At 34.0% G+C, this 21,978-nt stretch overlaps 3 protein-coding genes across 5 annotated transcripts; all 3 read left to right on the top strand.

Moving 5' to 3' along the window:
- The first annotated feature begins 1,340 nt into the window (after positions 1 to 1,340).
- On the top strand, positions 1,341 to 8,580 carry LOC137812872 (protein tesmin/TSO1-like CXC 5). 2 transcript variants are annotated; one of them, XM_068615107.1, is made up of 8 exons: positions 1,341 to 2,364; positions 2,759 to 2,858; positions 2,967 to 3,144; positions 3,966 to 4,319; positions 5,168 to 5,268; positions 5,342 to 5,436; positions 6,525 to 6,947; positions 7,952 to 8,580. In XM_068615107.1, exons 1-8 carry the CDS (start codon positions 2,235 to 2,237, stop codon positions 8,143 to 8,145), a joined length of 1,575 nt encoding a protein of 524 aa, XP_068471208.1. In that variant the 5' UTR covers positions 1,341 to 2,234; the 3' UTR covers positions 8,146 to 8,580. The 2 variants fall into 2 exon arrangements, with proteins under 2 accessions (XP_068471208.1, XP_068471207.1); XM_068615106.1 differs by having other exon boundaries at positions 1,356 to 2,364; positions 2,751 to 2,858.
- Positions 8,581 to 10,871: 2,291 nt separating this feature from the next.
- Positions 10,872 to 12,964, top strand: LOC137812865 (uncharacterized). The gene is made up of 3 exons (XM_068615099.1): positions 10,872 to 11,130; positions 11,281 to 11,399; positions 12,648 to 12,964. The coding sequence occupies exons 1-3, from the start codon at positions 10,994 to 10,996 to the stop codon at positions 12,665 to 12,667; spliced, it is 276 nt and encodes a 91-aa protein (XP_068471200.1). The 5' UTR covers positions 10,872 to 10,993; the 3' UTR covers positions 12,668 to 12,964.
- Positions 12,965 to 15,603: 2,639 nt separating this feature from the next.
- On the top strand, positions 15,604 to 19,983 carry LOC137812866 (proteinaceous RNase P 1, chloroplastic/mitochondrial-like). Of its 2 annotated transcripts, XR_011081290.1 has the most exons (8): positions 15,622 to 17,081; positions 17,176 to 17,265; positions 17,364 to 17,545; positions 17,634 to 17,754; positions 18,042 to 18,113; positions 18,261 to 18,390; positions 18,695 to 18,768; positions 19,537 to 19,983. XR_011081290.1 is itself a non-coding variant. In XM_068615100.1 (7 exons), the coding sequence occupies exons 1-7, from the start codon at positions 15,690 to 15,692 to the stop codon at positions 19,770 to 19,772; spliced, it is 2,223 nt and encodes a 740-aa protein (XP_068471201.1). In that variant the 5' UTR covers positions 15,604 to 15,689; the 3' UTR covers positions 19,773 to 19,983. The 2 variants fall into 2 exon arrangements, 1 of the variants encoding a protein (XP_068471201.1); XM_068615100.1 differs by lacking the exon at positions 18,695 to 18,768 and having other exon boundaries at positions 15,604 to 17,081.
- Positions 19,984 to 21,978: the final 1,995 nt, after the last annotated feature.

A 21,978-nucleotide genomic window follows, 5' to 3' on the forward strand; every position in this document is an offset into this window, starting at 1 on the left:
AATCAATTAGTAAGAGATGAGCAGGATTAAAATGATATGACAAACTCAATAGACTCATTACAAGTAGTATAAATAGATAGAATGTTTAGTTCAGTTTTTTAACTTTTCTATGAAAAAATTAACATAAATACTGACTTAATCTTCAAAGTGTTCCTACCGAGAGACCAAAAGTAATTTTAAAAATGAGTGACTAAGAAAAGAGATACGAACAAAGAAAAAAAAACTAAAAGGACAAAGTGAAGACAAATTTTAGAGACACTCTTTCCCACTTAGTGTAAGTACATCCAGATTAAGGACATTTGAGTCGTTTGTATTGTCATCAAATTATGGTATTTTCTTGATGGTAATGAATTGTATAGATTCATTTTCTATAAGTGAATCAGGATTAGGGTTTAGGCCGAAAGAAATCAATAACAAATGCGAATGTTAGTAGAAATATTACGTGAAAAAACACATAAGTGTCAGCGTATGAAAGATAAATAAAATTAATTAAGTACAAAATCAATTAATAAGAGATAAATAGAAGAATTAAAATGATGTGACCGACCCAATATGTCCATTAACAAGTAGTATAAATAGATAAAAAATTTAGTTCAGTTTTTAACTTTTCTATGAGATAATTAACATAAATACTGACTTGATATTCTGAGTGTTCCTGCAGATACCACCTCACATACCGAGAGACCAAAAGTTAGTTTCAAAGATGAGTGATAAAAAAAGTACAAACAAAGGAAAGGAAAAATTAGAATGACAAAGTGAAAACAAATTCTCTTAAGAAACTCTCTCCCATATATAATTAGTACAAATGCATCTAGATTAAGCCGTTTGTATGGTGATCAAAGTATGAGATTTTCTTGATGATAATGAAAGTAATTGAAAAGGGATAATGATGATGATGGTGGCTTTTGGAACTCTCACCTAAAAAGGAATCGAATAATGTATTGACTTTTACGATGAAGTCTCATGTTGGCTCATATTGGGCTAATCGAAGTGGTGGTGTGTCTTTCATGGTCCAAATGTAGGTTTTTAAACTCTTCAAAACCATAGGGCCACCATTCACAACCCAGGTGCCCTTCACATTTATCATCTATTCCTCCTCACAAAAAATATAACACATGTCATTTCCTTTTCAATTTATTACCCACAAAATAAATCACATTTCATTTTCTTTACCAATTTTCGCAATTCGTCCCAGAAAAAGGAAAAAAAAGTACTGTGTTACAATTTTTTAAAGTTATCATACCATAAATATGAAATATTTATTGACGCCACTTATTATCTGTTACAGAATGTAACCGATTTTTAAAAATAAATTAATTTAGACTTTTTCACGTATAAAAATAGAAGATTATATCTCAATTTAATTAAATTCAAAGGATATTAAATGCTTTAAAATTGCATTTTTTTTTATAATTTACCTGTGTTGCATGTTTATGAAATGATAGTGAAGTTAGCTCAAAAGAATTGCACTGGGAAGTCAACAACTCGGGTGGGACCACTTTATTTTAGCGCCAAATTCTCTGTTTATTTACATTTTAGGTTTAACCCCAAAACGGAATCCACTGTTATTAACCCCAGCGAAGCAAAGAGAGGCGCTGGATAGAAGACGCACACGTGTCTACCGTGAACGAGTGATATAAAAAGGAGTTTGGAGGAGAGTTGAATCGAAGGGCAGAGGAGGAAAGAGGAGCGAGGTTTCTATGAATTTGCGCCGCGAGATTGGCACTTTAACGGAGGAGCGTGGGATGAAGAGGGGGAGGAGATCTGGCCGTTGAATATTTACGAAAATTGAATTTGAAAAGCTTGGGAGAGAGAGGGAGGAAGAGAGGGGCGAACGCGAACACCACCAACGAAAGAAACACGAAGCCCCTCTCTTCTCTTCTCTTCTCCTAATCACACACTCTTTTTCTTCTTCTTCTTCTTCTTCTCTTTGTTCTTCTTCTTCTTCTTTCTTTTTTTCTATCTATTGTGTCTTGTGTCGGTGTTTGGATCAAATTGTCTTGATTCCAGAGTTGCACGCGCAGACGCGTGGTCTTTTGGATCTGAAACCACTGAATTTGAACTTAATTTTTGATGAATTTGCTGCTGATTGTTGTTGATGTTATCGTCGATAATCGGTGAGTGGAGTGAGTGAGGTTGTTACTTTTTTTAAATTATTGTTTTGATGGGGGAAGGGGAGGGTGAGGGGAGTGATTGTGCTCCCAAGAATGTTGTGACTAACGACGTCGTCGCGAATGCGCTTTTGCCGTCTGAGGTTCCCGCCAAGAAGCTCGCCAGGCAGCTCGATTTCACCGGCTTCGGCGGGATGCCGCCGCAGCCACCGGTTGTTTTGCCGCTGCCGTCTTCTGCTTCCGTCAGGGTTGGGTGAGTTCTTGAATTCTGTTCTTGTTTCTATTTTTTTCATTTCTCATGGAATTTCAGATTTCTGAGAAAAGGAAGGTGTAATTGTGTGTTTTTTTTTTTAAAAATATCTGAATTTTTTGGAAATTCTGGGATTGTGAGTTTGTGAGTAAAGTTTCGATTTTGATGTTTCTGTTTGGGCGTATAACACATGCGCGGTGTTTGTTTGTTAGTTATCAAGTTGAGTTGCAATCAGAAATTGTGAAGGAAGTGACTGATGATTATTATTATTATTAGTTTTGGTTAATTGAATTTTATTTTAGTTTTTCTAGCTAAGGTGTTTGTTGACTGTTTGAATTGGTGTTTGGGCTTTTGCTCTTTGGTCTTCAATTAAAGTTTGTTTTATTCAGGAAACCAGAATCTCCAAAGTCGAGACCGAGGCCTGGCTTTGAAATTAAAGAAGCAACTCCCAAGAAGCAAAAGCAGTGCAATTGTAAACATTCAAAATGCTTGAAGCTGTAAGTGAAATACTCTGGCTTTCTCTGTCATCTTGTTATTGTGCTTTTCATACTTGTTGGATGGAATGGTAAGTTATCTGGAGCTAATGTTTGAAATGTCTTGCGCAGATATTGTGAATGTTTTGCTTCGGGAATATATTGTGAGGGTTGCAACTGTGTAAATTGCTATAACAATGTGGAAAATGAAGCTGCAAGACGAGAAGCGGTGGAAGCTACTTTGGAACGCAATCCAAATGCGTTCAGGCCGAAAATTGCAAGCAGCCCTCATGGAACACGTGATAGCAGGGTATGTGGTTGGTTTAGCTTTTTTAACTGTTAGTGTTGCGTGTCATGTTTTATATTGTGGATCATTACCATTGATTTAAGGTATTGTTTTTATTGATTAGAAATTTAAAACCTTGTCAGGTTTCATTCTGATACAGTGGTGCAAGACATTTATCTTGTTATCTTTTATTAATTTTCTTTAAATTCATTGTGTACTTACATGCAAAGCTTCTTTATTGTAATTGGAGGTCACTTCTGCTTGTGTACATGTTTTCCCCATTGCATAATTTTAAGTTCCATGAAGTGCATCATTTCATAATTATGGAATCATGCCTTTGCTTATGACTCAACCATTTTTGGGTTTTATAGTTTTGTAGAAATATGCAATTTTCTTGTATATTAAATATCGTTACTTGTTACATTAATTGTCTCTATCCCCTACCTATCACTCCGTTGATGTTGTTTTCAACAAGCCATAATTTAGATAATTCATTTTTTTATCTCCTAAAATGTTGCGTCAATGAAATCATTACATTTCATTTTAGTTTCCTTATTTGCTTTTTCTTAAATTTAGTCACACAAGCATACTCAGGGCTCAGGTAAGTGAGCTTTTTCAAGCACGTGTCTCATTCGTCGACACAAACTTGGCTTTTTAAGGTATAAACATTTTGCATGACAGTAACCAATTGTTAAAACAGCTGACAAATTCACTTATATATGCTCTAAAGTGTAAAACTGTAAACAAATGATTTTTCTTCAGAAGGTAGTAATTTTTCTAGTACTGATAAAAGTGTTACATTTTTTTTTTCTTTTCAATTGTTTTTGACATCAAAATAAATGTAGGAGGATGCTGGGGAAATTTTGATATTGGGAAAGCACAACAAGGGGTGCCATTGTAAAAAATCTGGGTGCCTCAAGAAGTACTGTGAGTGCTTCCAAGCCAACATTCTTTGTTCTGAAAATTGTAAATGCATGGATTGCAAAAACTTTGAGGGTAGTGAAGAGAGACAGGCTTTGTTCCATGGAGATCAAAACAACAACATGGTGTATATTCAGCAGGCAGCCAATGCTGCCATAACTGGAGCTATTGGTTCCTCTGGCTTTTCATCACCACCAATATCAAAGAAAAGAAAAGGTCAAGAACTCTTATTTGGGTCAGCCATCAAGGATCCATCACTTGGCAGGCTGGGACAACAGGTGAAATTTGTTAATAATGTTTAAGGTTTATTTTAACTTTGGAAATCAGTTAAATTGGGGAAATGAAGAGAAAAAGCTAGTGCAGTTTTACAATTTACACTCGCTTAATATTACCTTTACTGTAATATTTACAGTTGTGCAATAGCAGTTTATATTTTTAAATTAAACGTGAAAGTTGCATTTAAATTTGATTTAGTCTTTATTTAATAGGGATATGCTTCCTTTGATTTGTTCCAATGTTTTTAGTACGACTCAAACCCAGGAGGAAAACCCATCTCAAAGCTAATCTATTGGTCAGGAGGGCCTCAAGGCCTAAGTATCACAATATGCTTCCATATTTGCTCTGTGAGATATTAGAATATCTTACATTAATTCAAAAGCCCGTGCTCACTATGGCCATTCTGTATATCTAGTCAGAGTTTGACTCCTTTGCAGGCTTAGGGTTTCACTTAGAGTAAGCCTTTCTCTGGTTGCTTTTTACCATGTCTAGGTTGCCCCATCCATGTCAACTGGCCTCAAGGAAAGCACCATTTGTTGACTCAAGCCCATCAGGAAAGTCCATACCTAAAGACTAGCCAGGGTGTGATGATTTCATGTCTTAAGTATCACATTTGCTTAATGAGGCACATAGCAATGTCAACTTGTTATTTTAATTGTGAATGAAAAAATGCAAATCAATTCTGCTGCTTTGATACTGAAAGTTTCACTTCAATACCACGATGACTTGACATCGGGTCTAGAAAAAGTTCTTCCTTGAGTTGCAAGTTCAAATTAGCCTTTTTAGAGTGAAAACTATAACGTGACTTTTTTATCTAATCCATATCCAATAATGTTGTAATGTTCACCAGGCAAACAATGTCAGAGTCCCTGCACCGTCCTCATCCTTGTCACCTATTCCAGGTGCCCGTGTTGGACCATCAACATTAGGTCCTTCAAAATTAATGTACAGGTAGGACTGGCTAAATATTATGAATTGAAAATATATCTATTTAATTTAGTCATTAACTTGATTATTGTTGAAGGTCTCTTTTAGCAGACATCATACAACCACAACACCTGAAGGAACTTTGCTCAGTTTTGGTGCTAGTATCGGGACAAGCCGCAAAGACATTTACAGGTATATTGACATGTTACATTGTCAATTACGAATTGCATCATATGCTTTGAAAGTATTATCATTGTTGTTTTTTGTTTCTTCTTTATGAGTAGTGTGGTATTGGCCGAGAATAGATTTTCTGTCCCCCACTTTTTCCCTGCTTTTTCTCTTTCATATAATGAGTGAACATTATACATGCTCAAATTGAATTGTTACATCTTATAAGACTTTCTAATTTGTTGCTTTTCAAGTGCATGACAAAATGAAAACCAAACAAGTTTTCAGCCAAGGTAAAGTTCATTATTTTATTTATCACCATGTTGTTTATGTGCCATCAAACTAGTTTGAGGATTTAGTTAGCTAAATAATAAATTACAGAATTCGACCTGATTTAATTGATAATGTACCTGCAAACAATAGTTTCCTTCATGGGAAATGGGAAAGCAAAAAAAGGAAGTGCGATTAATTAAAAGTTATTTATTTTGAAGTGGAATTAATTCTACGTGATCTCTAAATGTTTGGTACCCTGCCCATATGCTGATGTTATTTGCAACTGGATAGTTGTTTGGTGAGTTTTGGAATCAGGGAGGAAGTGCAATCCTCAAGATGCTGGAGTATTGAAAAATTTGAGCACCTTATAAACCTCTATTCTGCCAAGTGACCTTTTAGTTCATCTAAATTTTTCATGTTTCTCCGTAGAAATATGATTAGGAAACAATTCGTGAAAATGAAATTTTTTGTTTATGTACATGTTTTCTTTTTATATATTCTGTTTCTATCATAATAATTATTAAAAATTTCATTTATTTTGCTTCAAGAGTTTTGTTTTGGAAATGGCGAAAGCCATGTTGCATTTTCATAATCATAAGTAAAAAATTAAGAAATTGAAAACAATAAATATTTCCTACAACCAAACAGGCTCTAATACATGTGGTCCATGAGTTTACATGTACTAGAAGAAAAGATTGTGTGGGAAAAACATTTATAGTTTTGTGTATAATTGGTGATTCCAGTTGCTATGTATCTACCAAGTGATTAGCATTATCAATTTACAACTGCACATTATTGTCTTATGTTCTCTGACCAATTACTTTTACTACTGTGAATAGACCAGAAAAATTTAATGGATAAGCATGGAGAAGATCACACAGAAACTTCTCTTGCTTCTTCAACTCAAGAGCAATTACCAAACCAAAAGGAAGCTAATGTTGAGAAACCTATGGCTGATGATGATTGTTTGAGTGCAAACCAGACAGATAAAATCAGCCCAGAAAATTCTTGTTCAGATGGTGCTGATGTCCCAAAAGGGAGGCCAATGTCTCCTGGAACCTTAGCATTGATGTGCGATGAGCAAGACACAATGTTCATGACTTCTGCCTCCCCTATTGGATCAAGGGCGCATGCCTGCAACACATCTTCACAACCGCAATATGGACAAGGAATGACAGAGGTCTATGCCGAGCAAGAAAGGATTGTATTGACAAAATTTAGAGACTTTCTCAATAGGGTTATCACTATGGGAGAAATAAATGGTAAGTTAATACTTTCATCTGAGTTAAGTTATAATTTGTTTGCAAAATTTTCATAAAATCCCATTCTTATCACTGGTGCTGTTACAATTGAATCTTGTCAACTTTCAATTTAGACAAGTAACAGCCACCCTCCCAATAACATTGACAACAATCGCAATAACCGTTTTCTTATTTTCCGTTAGCTTATTTATCTTTAGTTGTACTTCTGTAAAGCTAAACCTGTATTCTTTATTCATAAACTGACTTTTTTGAGTCTGATACCAATATCAGTCCAGAGACAGTGTACAATTTCACGAAGATAAGAAATACAGCAAAGAAAGGAAAAATAGCTCTACATTGGCTTTACCCCTTTCTCACTTACTACCCCTTATGCTCCGCTTCCCACCTGAATCTCCTCTGATCCATTTACTTTCTGGCACCCTGTCCATCCATTTCATTCAGATGCACATCCCTAGCATGAATATTGTTCATGATTTCATTGTTGCTTCCCGGCCTTGAGGCTTGATCCTCGTACCACCTTATTCCTCCTAGAATATACCTTAGTTATATCACATCCCTGCACATTATATTTTCCCCACTGCTAAGAGCAATCTATTCATATTCCGTTGATTTCTCAGCAGCAGCTTGTGTTTAAACGCCTAATCTTGAAAAATATTCACTTCACATCAAAGTTACGGGGTTTGCTCACGGATGGAAAATGGTGGTGTCTATTGATGTAAAGTGTACATCAAGATAAACAGATTAACCAGCTGTTCCTTTCTTGTTTATTAATGCTTTGTTCGGCCTGCTTTTATATAGCTGTGGCTGTTGAAATGACTTTGAAATTTCCTATTTCTGTGCTCCAAGAATCAAAATTGATGTGCTGGATTCCTTCTTTGTCTCGGTAGATGTTAAATGTTTATTTATGGTTATACATACTCTACCAAGTATACCTAGTGTATTTTTTGCATTACCTACTTTATTGTTTGATGTTGCTAATTTCTAATTTCTATTTCCAATTTCAGAAACAAAGTGTTCTTCATTAGCTAGAAGTGAATTAGAGAGTCAAAAGGAACCAAATAACAATTGCACTGGAAATGCCAGTACTACTGAGACAGATCATCAGCAGGGAACCACTAATAATGGTGTTGCCAAAGCTGCGGGCAGCATTACTTCTACATCTTCGTTCCCTGGTGGTAGTCTTATTCCTGAAAAATAGATATCAAAAGGAATCTAACTTAGATAACTGTGGAAGAATATTTGAAGGTATGCTACAACTCTGAACTGTAAAAACACTTTCATTCTTCGTTATGTTGCTTCAATGAAGGGGGCGTCAACTGCCAAGCACCCAGCCCCACCAATTAGTCCAAATAGGATCAATTTTTTCGGTTATCAATTTATTCTTCTACTCCGGTCATTCAAGTATAGGATCTGAATTAATTGCTCTGCTTCGACGTAACTTGTAAATTGCAGACTTGTAATTTCATAAAAGAAGCAATGTAACCTAATTCCCCTTTCTAGAGTTTTTTTCCCCTTCACCTTCCTCCTCATTCATTATTGTATTCAAATGAAGAGAAATTACGCTTTGAACTAGAGCGCATTATAAATTGTAGTTTTGTTACAATCTAGCTTAATTTAATTACATTTCTCCAAATGTTGATAATTTGATTATATAGTTAGTACTCACCCGATAATTCTTCAGCATTTAAGGCTTAGCTATTGTACTCACTTCGGCATGGCCTCCTAGCGTGTGTTTTAGATTGACTGTCTAGTCTATTGTTGTGAAAGTGACAAATGCATAATACTTGTTCTTTACTCGTTAGGTGGTGTTCGGGCTTCATCACAGGTAAGAGACTCATCTCATAACCCTTTCTAGCTAATCTCTTCTTGTGCTTATGTGATGACATTTTCTTTATCTTGAGAAAACGATGATTATTTTTATCTAACTTCTGAAGTAATTTGGGTTATAAATAAACGGATTTGTTTTTACGATTTCGATGACATGCTTCTCTGTTGTACTATGCTCTTGATTCCTATAAAGGGTTTCTGATTTGCTTCGCCATGGCGAGTAGAGAGGTACTCGTAAAGAGATTTATAGGCAAAAAGAGCATAGTATAACAGAACTAATATATTAATATAGAATATATGCAGTTAATAGTTTCTAATACGCAACGGTGAAGGAAGCAGAGGTGATAGAATGAGCTGCCCAGCACGATTCAAGTTTCCTGCTTTGGGTTCTGTTGGGCTCAAACAAGGTTTAACTTTTCTTTAAGGGAGTTTCTTCCTACACCCCACATTTTTCTTTCTGCACCCCTAAATTCTTTGAAATATCGAAAATATCCTTTTACAGTTTTGGGTAATTCCAGAATCGGGTTCCCTAAGCAAAAATGTTTTCAGAATAGAGGTTCTGTAAGCCAAGGGTGTTTTTGGATTAGGAAATCCGAAAGACAACAAATTATTTCAAAATATCCTTTCTGAAACACATTCTTTTTGTTTTCGAATTGGTAAATTTGAAATTAATAAAATATATTCTGGAAAATATGTTCCAAAAATATTCTGGAGAGAAATCTCGAAGTCATTTCTAAAAGAGTAAAATAGTCTTTTTCGAAAATGATGGGATGTAGGAAGAAATTTGTTATGGTGCAAGAAAAAACAACTTTTCTTTAATCACAATAAAAGGAGGGTAATTCTTCCTGCACGAGATCAATTGTGATCTTCACCAACATTTATTTTAAAACTCTAAATTCTCTTTATCGCCTTTATTTCAAACAAAAACTACAAAGGAGCTCTTCTACTGTAATTGAGGTGTTTTGAGTGGAGGTGGTGGTGGTGTAGTAGTTTGTTGTGGTGGTGGAGGCCAAGGCATTAGTCTTAGGTGCGATGGAGTTGTCTTTTCAAGTAAGCATTTCCATTTTCGTGTGATAGTTGCAGCTGCAAATGGTTTGAAGTTGTTATTGGATATCGAGGTCCAGAGAGTGACTTACAGATGTATCCAGAAGTATGTAGTGTGCATTTTGGATTTTCGCATCCAGAATGAGAAAAGAAAGGCTTTTAGATCTTGACATTTAGAAGACATTATTGTGTATCCAAATAAGACTACGAATGACCATATCCATAAAACACATCTCAGCTATGGACTTGCAGATTCATAATTGAATAAAATATAATGAATTTGATTATCAAAACTATAATGGATGATACATTTTTAAACAAATATGGAACTGAATGAATATGTTGTGTGATACGATCAAGTTGATTATAATATTAAATTTAATTTAAATACACATGAATTAATTAAAGGGATACCAACATTGTAATGGACCAAGCAAACAATATATTTTGTTAATTTTATACAATTTAGAGGTATCTTACCAAAAACTAAATCTAAATTATTAAAACAGAAGTAATACATACACTTATTTTCTAAATAATTTAATCAGTAAAAGTCTTTTAAAAGTGTTTTTTTTCAAAAACTAATCTCAAATTCTTGTAACCTCTAAATTGTTTAATCTAAATTACATCTTTGACTGATGTATGTAAAATGTATCTTTATATTGTAAAATCCAAAAATAATATAAATTACTCAATTTTCAGTCTACATAAATTTGGTACGAAGGAGTAAAGAAGAATGAAAATAAGATTTAATATTTTCTTTATAGAGAAATACTTGTTACACTTTTTTATGCGTAAAAGATGATAAAAGGAGAAAGCCTTCTCAAATTATGAATTAAAAAAACAGTAAACTTGTGTAATGCAGAAATTAAAATATTAAAAATATTACTACTAATATAGAAAACACCCTAAACATCTATCATTAAACTTCCACAAATTTTTAAATAAATTTTATGATTTGTATAGAATAAATCATCAGTGTTAATTAATTAAAAATTAATTTCTACAAGGTCTTGGTTAGAAATGTCTTTCATCCAAAAGAAAATATAAGGAATCCATAAAGAAAAAGAGAAATACAATAAAGAGGGAAACGGCGTCGTTGCATTGGTAATATTCTGGGAAAACATAGCATAGAGTGGCGAAGGTTTCATATTTTGTAGTGCTTCAACACAACAATGGCATCATCGAAGGTTTTGTGTAGGTTGTCGTCTCGGTTACAGACACTTGCTCACAACAACTTCACCAAACCCTCAATCTCTCTTCACTCCAATCCACTTTCTCTCTCTTCGCGCCGCCTTTCTCGCACTTTCCGGTGAGCCCCACGTCTCCCTCACGCTTCGTTTCATCCCCCCAATGGAAATTTTTTTGCATTACCCTTTCGTTCTTGAAAACATGTAAGACATTTTTCTGTGATTGTGTTTATTCATTTGTTTTAATTAAACTTTGTAATTTGGTGGGTTAGGTTACCGGTGGAGTTGGGAAGCTTGGACTCAATGATGCCGTTTCATAGCGCGGTGGCTTCATCTCGATTAGTGTCAAGCTTGTCTGTTGAGTCTATGGGTTGGGCGTTAGTTCCTCAAGGTGTGTGTTCTTATGAATTTATGACATGACTTTAAGAAATGTGAGATGAGATTTGTGGCAGTGAATGTCGTTGCACACCACACTAATAGCCCTTGCTTTTTTCTTGTGTTTTTGTATCTTCGTGTTTTAATGTTCGTATACAATTAGGAGAGTGAAGTTTGAATCGAAAACCCCATGTGAATTAGAACCTTAAGTGAGGTGACAAAGGTCTGATTGGTTAAACTTCTCTATAAACATTTATAGGAGAAGAAAACAAGAAAGTAAAAGAAATTGTGTTTATCTCAGAAGTTAAAATCTACCTACGCACTTTAGATTTTATATAAGTTAAACGAGGGAGGTTCTATAAAAGCTAAGTGCACAAATTGATTTAATTTATTAGAGAAGCTTAATTCATATTTACTTATTTTCTTCTCCTATAAGTTTTTGCGGAGAAATTCATCCAAACAAGATTTCATTAGACTTCAACTAGTTTTTCACCGAGGGATGGCTTAAAAAGACTGAAAGTGCTTCTTTGCCAATTTGTATAGACATACCATTTGGTTTTGTTGGTTAGAGGTTGAGCTTTCTTGTGTGAAGATTTTGTAGGGTATACCGTTACCAAATGATCTGCACTTGGTATTGGAGGTATATATATTTGTGATAGAATTTACTTAGATGTGAAAAAACATACGATAGGCATTTGAGGGGAATGTGGTCTGAAGCATTGCACCATGGGGTAGGAGGAGGTTGTTCTTCTAAATTATACAGTAAATTGGTCAATATCGTTTTCATTTTACCCATTGTTTTTAAATTTTAGAAGCTTTGAATCTTATGCTCACGGTAGATAAATAGACAGATAGATTTTATTAGTCATCTGATAGAAAATTCACCACGATAGTTGCATTATGACTGAAAAATGCCAAAACAAATCATGATGGTATTATTTTAATGAAGTTTTGCTGAAGTGCATTCCAGGGTATTAGTGTTAACTGTTAACTAGAGATACCTGATGCTCAAGAAGACAAATATATAGATTTTATAATTTTTGCATAGAATTATATTTTACAACTCAACAAAATTAAATATCATTGGGTCCTTTCACACTTTGTTAGAAGTACAGAAGTTGACTGCATGAGTAAAAATATCTATCTTTGATGTTAGGCTTGCTGTACACTGTTTATTTTAAAGTACATTGTTGATAAGAAAATTGCACCCATCTCATTTTTCCATCTAATTTGTGGTACAAACTTTCATTTGTGTATTTTACAGGTATTTCCATGCCTTTATGACAGCATTTGTCTGCAGTTAGTTGCTGCAAGGTAGCATTTTCATTGGATGTCAGGCTCATGTTGATGTTTTCATTTGTTGTAATATTGAGGCCACCGACATATGATCCTTCATCTGACATATTTGAGGACACGCAGTGCAATTGATGTTGCTTGCATATTGCTTAGTTCATTTTATCTTCATATATTTCTGGAATATCTTTTTTGGTTTTTCCAGTCTGGATAATTTTTTTCTTAACTAGTAATGCATTTGAGTGCATTATACCTGAGAATTTAATCCATTTTTCTTGTTACTGTTTCCATGATTACTACAGTTCTATGGTATTTATAAATCATCGTCAAATCAGATATCATACTGTAGTGTAGAAGAGTGCTGCTAGCATATTGGAAATGAGATTCTTATTTAGTTGGACTCTGGAATTGCATCTAATAGGAAAGTGTGTTGGAGTGTATGTGCTGACATTTCTCATATTGAGTATGGGCCTTTGAGGAAGTTGTTATGATAGTGTAATTGTTCTGCATCCAAGGTTGACAGTTGACATAGGTAGAATGGGAACAAAATAACTAATTGTTAGGACAAGTTAAACCTTTACCTGCTGTTGACACCTTCCATTTTGTTTGTATGTGTAGTAATCTTGTTACAATTTCATTTTTCTTTGTTTACACCTAATATAGTTGAATGATTTCCAAGAATGGTTTGGTTGGTTTTATCTCAAAATAAAAAATTGCTTATTTGGTTAAGATCTGAGTGTTAGTTATATACATAGCATTTTATTGCAGTTCTTTAGTACTAGTTTTTCACTTATTTATTAATGTGTATGTATAAGCATTGATATGACCAAGAACTAGTTTCTGGTGAGTGGCTTTGGACCTTGGTTGATTCAACTCTGCAGTTTAGAATTTGTTTCCATCAAGAGGTACTCCTTCCAACTAGGAGTAAATACTTTTGTGCTTTGAAGTACAAATCTGAGTTTACCAAATTTCAAGGTAGCTTTAAAACATAATGACAAATTTTCTAGATAATCTAGGGAGAGCTCAAGTTTAACTAGCGTTGATGAAATTGAGCTTTTGATTAACTTAATGTAATTGCTGATCAACTTTATTAAAGTGTTCCCAATGTATGTTATGTATAATGAATGGTTATTGTGGTAAATTTTTATTTGAAGTAAATATAACTAAAAGTATAGTGGCAACTTTGAAGAATATTTATTTCTTAAGAACAAAACTACCAAGAATTCTCAACAAATTTTTTATCTTTCAAAAGGCCCTCTAGGGATTAAATTCTTTTGTCTTCACTCATCTTGCGAATTGTATTCTACATGCAAGTGTACCTATTTATATTAGAATATATGTTAAATAATGAATGGTAAAAGACAGAGTTATAAAATGCTGCCTGCACATTTTAAGTAGTTTACATGAACTTTTAAATATATCAATAGAATTGAAGTCATAAATAACAAATCTCCATCATGATTTGAATTTTACAAGTCATTTATTTTTGTTAGCGATGTTAATTAATTAATTTCTAGAGTCAATTACAGCTTGCAATGTTTAAACATTATAAGGTAGAAGAACTTTTGTCATTTGTTGTATCAGAACTAACAATCTTTTCTACCATTTGATCGCTTTGTATCATAACATTACAAATGAAATGAAATTTATCTTGATATTAATATGTTTTATCCTCTTATCATATATTTGGTTTCTTATTAAATGAATTATGCTCTGACAAATCACAAAACATTGTAAATTGTCACTCATGGGTTTTGTACTTGTCATAGATTTTATTTTTGTTGTTTACAGAGCAACAAGAATATACTGCAATTAAGATCATCGACATAATCTAAATCTAAATATAGTAATATGACTATCATTTATTTCTCTTATAAACACTAAACTTATATTTGTTTAACCTTTTTAAGTATTTGAGAATCCACTTTACAGATACTTTCAACCACAATAGAGTAAGACACTCTACATGAGTTTCTATTTTATAGTGATGACAGTTTTTGAGGTAAATTAAAATGAGCCACAAAAGGTGTACTAATTGTTTTTTGTTTTTAGTGTTCCAAATCTCTTTAGAAATTTCTAAATACGGAATATCTCTAATCCAATCTTCTTCATTAAGATGTTCGTCCAATTTTGAGAGGTGGATAGAGTTACTAGTATAGATACTTCGACGCTTAAGTCAACTGAGATGTCAATATATAAATTCGTAACGCATAAGTCAGCTGAGATGTTAATATATAAATTCGTAAGTTTAGAACTAAAAGAGACATTACATTTTATTTGTGGGTTTTTTTTATTTATAATTTTTTTTTCACCTTCTTTCCTAATGACTTGGTCCAAACCCAATAAATCTTTTAATGAAACTTTATAGTTCCTAATTTGAAAGCTTAATTAACCAGTGAAATTTTCATTTCTTTATTATGAGTAAGCACCTAAATTCGGGTAGTACATACAAGATTTAGATTTAGAAAATCTGCTAATTAAGTTCATATTTTAAAAACCCTCTCTGTATATATATATAAAATTTTTGGTGTTGTATAGATAAAGTTTTGAACATTGAAATAATCTTTAAAAATAGTATAATGAAGCAAAATAAAAATACGTTTAATAAATTAAAAATAAAATCTTTATCTTATAAATACAATCTTCATAACTTATAATAACTTTGAGAAATTGGCTGGAAGTAGTCACAAAATTATATTATATAAGTTATTTATATTTTTAATAACGCAGACAAAATAGTTTTTAGTTTAATTATAATACATTTGGAGTAAAAGATATTTTAAATTGTAATGTAATGTTATATAATTAAAAATTGCAGACTTTAAAATTAGTCATTTTAGAAGTCACATCCATAGTGATGTTTAATTAGTTAATCATATAAATATTTTTATTATTATTTAAATTAATGAAAATATAATTCTTATCCCAGCAGAATAAACAGTGAAGAGAAAGATAAAGATAAAAGATATAATATCTGAGGATGAGGGTGAAGATGAAGAGGGTGGTGAGGTAGATGATGGCTCCCTTTGCCCTTTACTTCAACACTCTGCAATTTCGACATTCTCTCACTTTCTCGTACTCTAAGCCTAACCTTTCTCGTCTCTATCAACCTCGTCCTTCAAACAACATCGTTACTTTCATTTCCATCCAAACAAAACAACCTGCAACTCCATACTCTTCTCTCAATTCTCTATCTGAAACCGTTACATGGTTTGCCAAGACACCTCCTTTCTCTTTCAGAGACTGCAGGGGTTCTTTCCAAACCAAAGCTACCATCAGTGGCAGCAGTTGCACGGTCACCGAGACAGTGGAAAAGAAGACGAGGAAGAGGAAAAAGGATAGAGATAGCCCGCAAGTGAAGTTGAAGAATGCTTTGGACATGTGTTCTAAAAGGGGCGATGTTATGGGGGCGTTGTCCTTGTATGACTCGGCAATCTCAGAGGGTGTCAAACTGGGGCAGCACCATTACACTGTGTTGCTGTATCTGTGTTCTTCTGCTGCTGTTGGTGTTGTTCGACCGGCTAAAAGTGGAAATGGTGCTAGAACTCTCAATGCACGTGTTTCCTCTGATGGGGTTCTGAACGAGGGGTTCAGTGGACCAATGGATACCAATGACTCATCTTTTGAGTTGGATTGCAATGCTGAGTTAAATTCTGACTTGAGTTCCTCTGAGAAAGATGGGGGTTTTCTGGTGAGTGAGGAAGTCAAGAGATATGCGCTAGAGAGAGGGTTTGAGGTGTATCAGAATATGTGTGTGGATAAGGTTGAAATGAATGAGGCTGCGCTGACGGCTGTGGCTCGAATCGCCATGTCTGTGGGTGATGGTGACATGGCTTTTGAGATGGTGAGACAGATGAAGGGGTTGGGGATAAGTCCTAAGTTAAGGTCTTACGGTCCTGCTTTATCCATATTTTGCAATAATGGGGAAATAGATAAGGCATTTGCTGTTGAAAAGCACATGCTTGAGCATGGTGTCTACCCTGAAGAGCCTGAGTTGGAGGCTCTCTTGAGGGTGAGCATAGGAGCTGGAAATAGTGACAAGGTTTACTATGTGTTGCATAAAGTAAGAAGTAGTGTGAGGAAAGTATCTCAGGCCACTGCGTCTTTGATTGTTGATTGGTTTAAGAACAAGCCGGCTTCAAGAGTTGGGAAGAGAAAATGGGATAAGAGATTGATAAGGGAAGCAATAGAAAATAATGGTGGAGGCTGGCATGGGCAGGGTTGGTTGGGTAAGGGGAAATGGGAAGTTGCTCATACAACCATTGGAAAGGATGGAATGTGTAAATGCTGCGGAGTGCAGTTGACCACCATTGATCTCGATCCCATTGAAACTGAAAATTTTGCCAAGTCAGTAGCATCTATAGCCATTATGAGAGAAAAAGGCTCAAACTTCCAAAAATTTCAGGTAAGAAACTATTATAATGTGTATTTGGTCTAATCTCATTAATATTATAGATTCATGATGTTGCGATTGAAATATATGAAAATGTGCATTGCAGAAATGGCTTGACTACTATGGACCTTTTGAAGCAGTGATAGATGCTGCAAATGTTGGCCTTTTTGGCCAAAGGAAGTTCAAGCCACACAAGGCAAGTTACTGAGCGTGGAAAATACTCTTCTTTTTTCTTCCCTACTTGTTGTTCTTGTTATGGTTATTCATTATTTTCTTCTGAGATGAAAACTTTAGATCAATGTTGTTGTCAATGAAATGCGCCAAAGGCTCCCTTCAAAGAAGTTACCACTTATCATTTTGCATAATAAGCGCGTCAAGGGAGACAGAATGGATGAACCAGTCAATAAGGCATTAATTGATAAATGGAATAATGCTGATGCACTCTATGCAACTCCTTCAGGATCAAATGATGACTGGTAAGAACAAATGTTATTAATTTTTTTGTTATCTATCTGTTTGTACTGATTAGGCATACTGTGCTGCATTTACTAACCTGTGTTTCAGGTACTGGTTGTATGCAACTATAAAATTTAAATGCTTACTTGTTACCAATGATGAGATGAGAGATCATCTATTTCAACTTTTGGGAAATGACTTTTTCCCCAAGTGGAAAGAAAGGCATCAGGTAATGCTCTTTGGAAAGAAGAGTTTTCTATTAGTTTGTTTTTGTTGTCATTCTGATTTTATATATATATATATATATATATATATATATATATATATATATATATATATGATGAAATAAGGTTTAGTCATTGGTAATTAGTTAAATCATATATGGACAAATATATTTGCAATTCAAGGTCTAAATCATTGGTAATAAGGTTTTCTCTTGAATTTATATTCCCTTTCTTTGATTATGTGCAATTTAAGCCCATCCTAACATTGGAATCCTTGTCTGCCAAATTTAAGGTACGCTTTAGTTTCTCTGACAGTGGTAGTCCAGTGTTTCACATGCCCCCTCCTTGTTCTGTTGTAATTCAGGTAAGCTCTTACCCTGTTCGAAAAACAGCCGAACATGAACACAAATTAAATTATATTTGGCTATAAATCTGAATTTGAAATAATAAAGATGTGAAGAAAAGAAAGAAACAAAGAAGGAAACATAACATGGCAATTGTGTGGTAACAGGAATCAGAGGAAGGCCACTGGCATATTCCAATTGAAACAGAACTTAATTATGAATCAGAAAGAAGATGGTTGTGCATTACCCGTGCTAAACTAGACATGGTTTGTAAAGATTCTTCCACATCATTTAAAGGTAATTGATGGCACACTCACTAAGGACCCTATCTGGTTTGCACTTACATGGCTGCTTTTACAATTTATTGTCTTAATTATTATTGTTTCAATGAGATTAATGATATCCTTCATGATAGTTTTGATATTTCTAAAAGTAAAAAATAGTTGTCAAAAAGAAATTTTTAAGCAGCAGTAGCAGCAACAACAAATTCATTATCAAAATACATGGTATATAGTAGAAGTTCATACTTTCCTACAGGTGTTTTAAACTCTAATCAATTGATGCTTCTTGTCTTAACTCTTCATAACATATGCTACCCAAGTACATCTGGACTAATATACACTCAGCTAGCTTGTTATCTGTGATGATGAACATTGGGATTTCAGATGGTCAAAGGTTAGAATTGGAAATGCAAGAACTTTTTACTTGCTAAATTTATGTTCCTCTCCATTTTAGAGATTGCATTGAGGTGAAAACACTAATTTGACTTGATTTGTTCTTCCTTTATGGAACGGTTCATATAACTTTTATGCTCTTCTATAGATACTTATGTAGGTCCCTTTTGTTATTCACTTTTCTTTTAACATGTAGAGTCACTTCTCCACTCAATTTATCTGAGTACTAGCAGAGGCTTTTGAATTGTACTAATAAAAAATACAAAGTTCATTTCATTTCCTCAAAAGAAAAAGAAAAGGAATTAGAATGCCATGTACGGCACAGGGAGTTCAGTTCTTCTAACATATTATTATTACCTTTACAAATCTAAGGGTAGCTCAAGCACCATTAAAATGGTCTAACTCTTTAAGTCCTCATCATTTATTCTCAATATATATTCACTGGCTAAGCTTTCTACCTGACTAATCACAAATTTCAAGCTATGATCCTTGAGTAACTGTTGCATGAAATTGTCATTAGCCTGATAAACATGTCTGTTATCTGTTACAGTAGGGAATACCTCAAGAACATAATTTTTTGTGCTCATTTCTGCTCTGCATCCTTGCACACGAGCATGGTTTATCAACTTGATGCCTACTTTTGTATTTTATGATTGGGAAGAGTTACTCCAATGTTTGCCATCGTTATTTATTGCAAATTATATAGTTTTTCCTCTCAATTAACTTCATGTTATACTAATCCCCTCCTCATTTTCTTTCCTTTCGTTAGACTCTAAACACTTGCAAAAAGGAGAATGTGGATCAACTACTAGAAATGCGTCTGAAAAGGAATCACACCATCAGAATCTTGTCAACCACAAAGAGAAAAGGGAAACGCCTCAGGAATTGTATAAAAGTGTTAGAAATATTTTTTTATCACCGGTATCCTCGGATAATAACTCAATATTGTCAGACATTGAAGCTGCAGAGTCGATTGGTGGTTGTACCATTGACTTTCAGATATAGAGTTCCCATTGTCGTGTTAATTATCTTGAGCTATGGCACTAGAAATTATCATAGTGGTCTTATGTGAAGCTTCAGTGTAGTTTTATATTACCGGGAGAAATACAGAAGATAATATGTAGTTCTAAATTATTATCTAGAATTAACTTCTGCCTTCAAACATTAAATTGTTGCTCACACATGGGACGAAATATTATTTGGTATTTAGCCCTCATCACTGTTTCAAATTTTATTTTTATTTTTGATAAGCAAATATTTGTTATTATAAACAATCCAAAAAACAAACACAAGGTGTGCAATGTTTGATACAAAAAGCTACATAACAGCCCACACGTATGACTCTTTCTTCCTACACCTCCATATCTTCTTGTGCCACCCTCATACTAAATATGAAAATACCATTTTATCCTTTTTTTTCACCCCTTGGATTTGAAATAATAAGCCTATGGATTATGTAATCCGGATAAATTCCGGATTACATAATCTGGAAGTCAATTTCATATTTAGAAAAGACTTCTGGATTATATAATCCGGAAGCTAATAAGACATCTGAAAAAAAGACTTCCAAATTACATAATCTGGAAGCTAATCTTATGTATAAAAAAGACTTATGGATTATGTAATCCGGAAGCTAATCACAAAAGACTTCCGGATTACATAATCCGAAAGCTAATTCTGAATCTAGAAAAAAACTTCCAGATTATGTAATCCGGAATATTGAAAAGGGTATTTTTGGAATTAGAAAAATTTATGGGGGTGGCACAAGAAGGTATGGAGGTGCAGGAAGAAGCAGCCCACACGTATCCACTGTTGCTAGTTAATGGACAGCACACTAAATTTCAATTAAACAGTTCTTTGGTCATATGGTTCTAATCATGTTAACAAATCATAATTAAATCAAAATTGAACAGCAGAAGGCATCTCTGCATGTAGCATACCTTACTGAAGATATAAATAAAAGTAACATGTCATCGAGTTTGTAACTAAATTTGTACCTTTTAACACTTTTGTGACTGTGTAACGTTGATGTTCAAATCTTTGGTCCTTTACCAAGCCACCTCTTCCACTCTGCTACCCGGTACTTAGTACGTATATCTAGTTCTATATGTTAGTCAATATAGTGAGAACAATCATGGTTGGTTATTTTGTTTCCTTTAATATATTTAATTTTCTATTTTAAATTATTGGGCTTTGTTTGTTTGACCCAACTTTTCTTTTCTGTTTCAGATAGGTCTTAATCTTTTTTATATATATACACCATGTATTTTTCTCTCTAATATACAAGTGAATAAAAGTTTCTTTTATTCTCTACAATTAGGGTTCATCAAAACCTCTCTTTCTTCATTACAATTACGTGCGATTACTACATTAAAACATCACATCAGACAAGGAATATTCATCTTCATTTACTGTAATATGGTATCTGATAGCTGCCGTTTTGCTGTCAAATTAATATGATTCTAGCGTAGACTTGTCTAAGTCTAGAGAGATGATAGTATAATCGTGGACAAATGTCCCCAAGTCGTCTCCCAACGAATCCAATAGTAAAATTAGTTGATCAGGGTTTAAAATCTATCTACATGCATTAAAAGTTAGCAATAACAATAAAGATGAAAAGGGGGTTTGAGATAGTTGTGCAAAAAATATAAAAGATATTAAAATAGCAAATAAAAAGCGGTTGATCCCAAGTTCTTCCACTATTGAATTCTTCACAGGTTCTCTAAAGCTAAACCAGATTGAACATGCGCCGATCTAATTCAACTGAAACTCACCAGTAAAGCATGCGTCTACTAGTTTAATCAATACCCACTTTGTTCCATGCGTATACTCCATGGGAATGCTTACCTCCTCTCCCTTGAATCATGCGCCCAAGAAATTAATTAGAACAATGTGAACTAACTAAGAAACCAAAGTTTAAGATAAGGAAGACTCTCAATCATGCGTTCAAGTACAACCTCTCACAAAAACTAGTTTTCCAGGAGATTAGACAATAAAAACAACTGCTATAGAGAATTAAAAATCGAAACTTTTATTGCAACAAAACCTCATAACACTCAATGGGGAATTACAAAAGAATCAACCAAAAAGGTTTAGCCTTCCATGCGGAGGCAAAACAAAAGAATTACCAAGAAGAAAATAAACTAAGAAAACCCTATGAAGCTCACTCCTTTCTCCTTGATGCTTGTGTCCTTTTATAGGCTTTTCTGCT

The sequence above is a fragment of the Phaseolus vulgaris genome, chromosome 2, assembly GCF_000499845.2.
Source record: "Phaseolus vulgaris cultivar G19833 chromosome 2, P. vulgaris v2.0, whole genome shotgun sequence".
Lineage (NCBI taxonomy): Eukaryota > Viridiplantae > Streptophyta > Magnoliopsida > Fabales > Fabaceae > Phaseolus > Phaseolus vulgaris.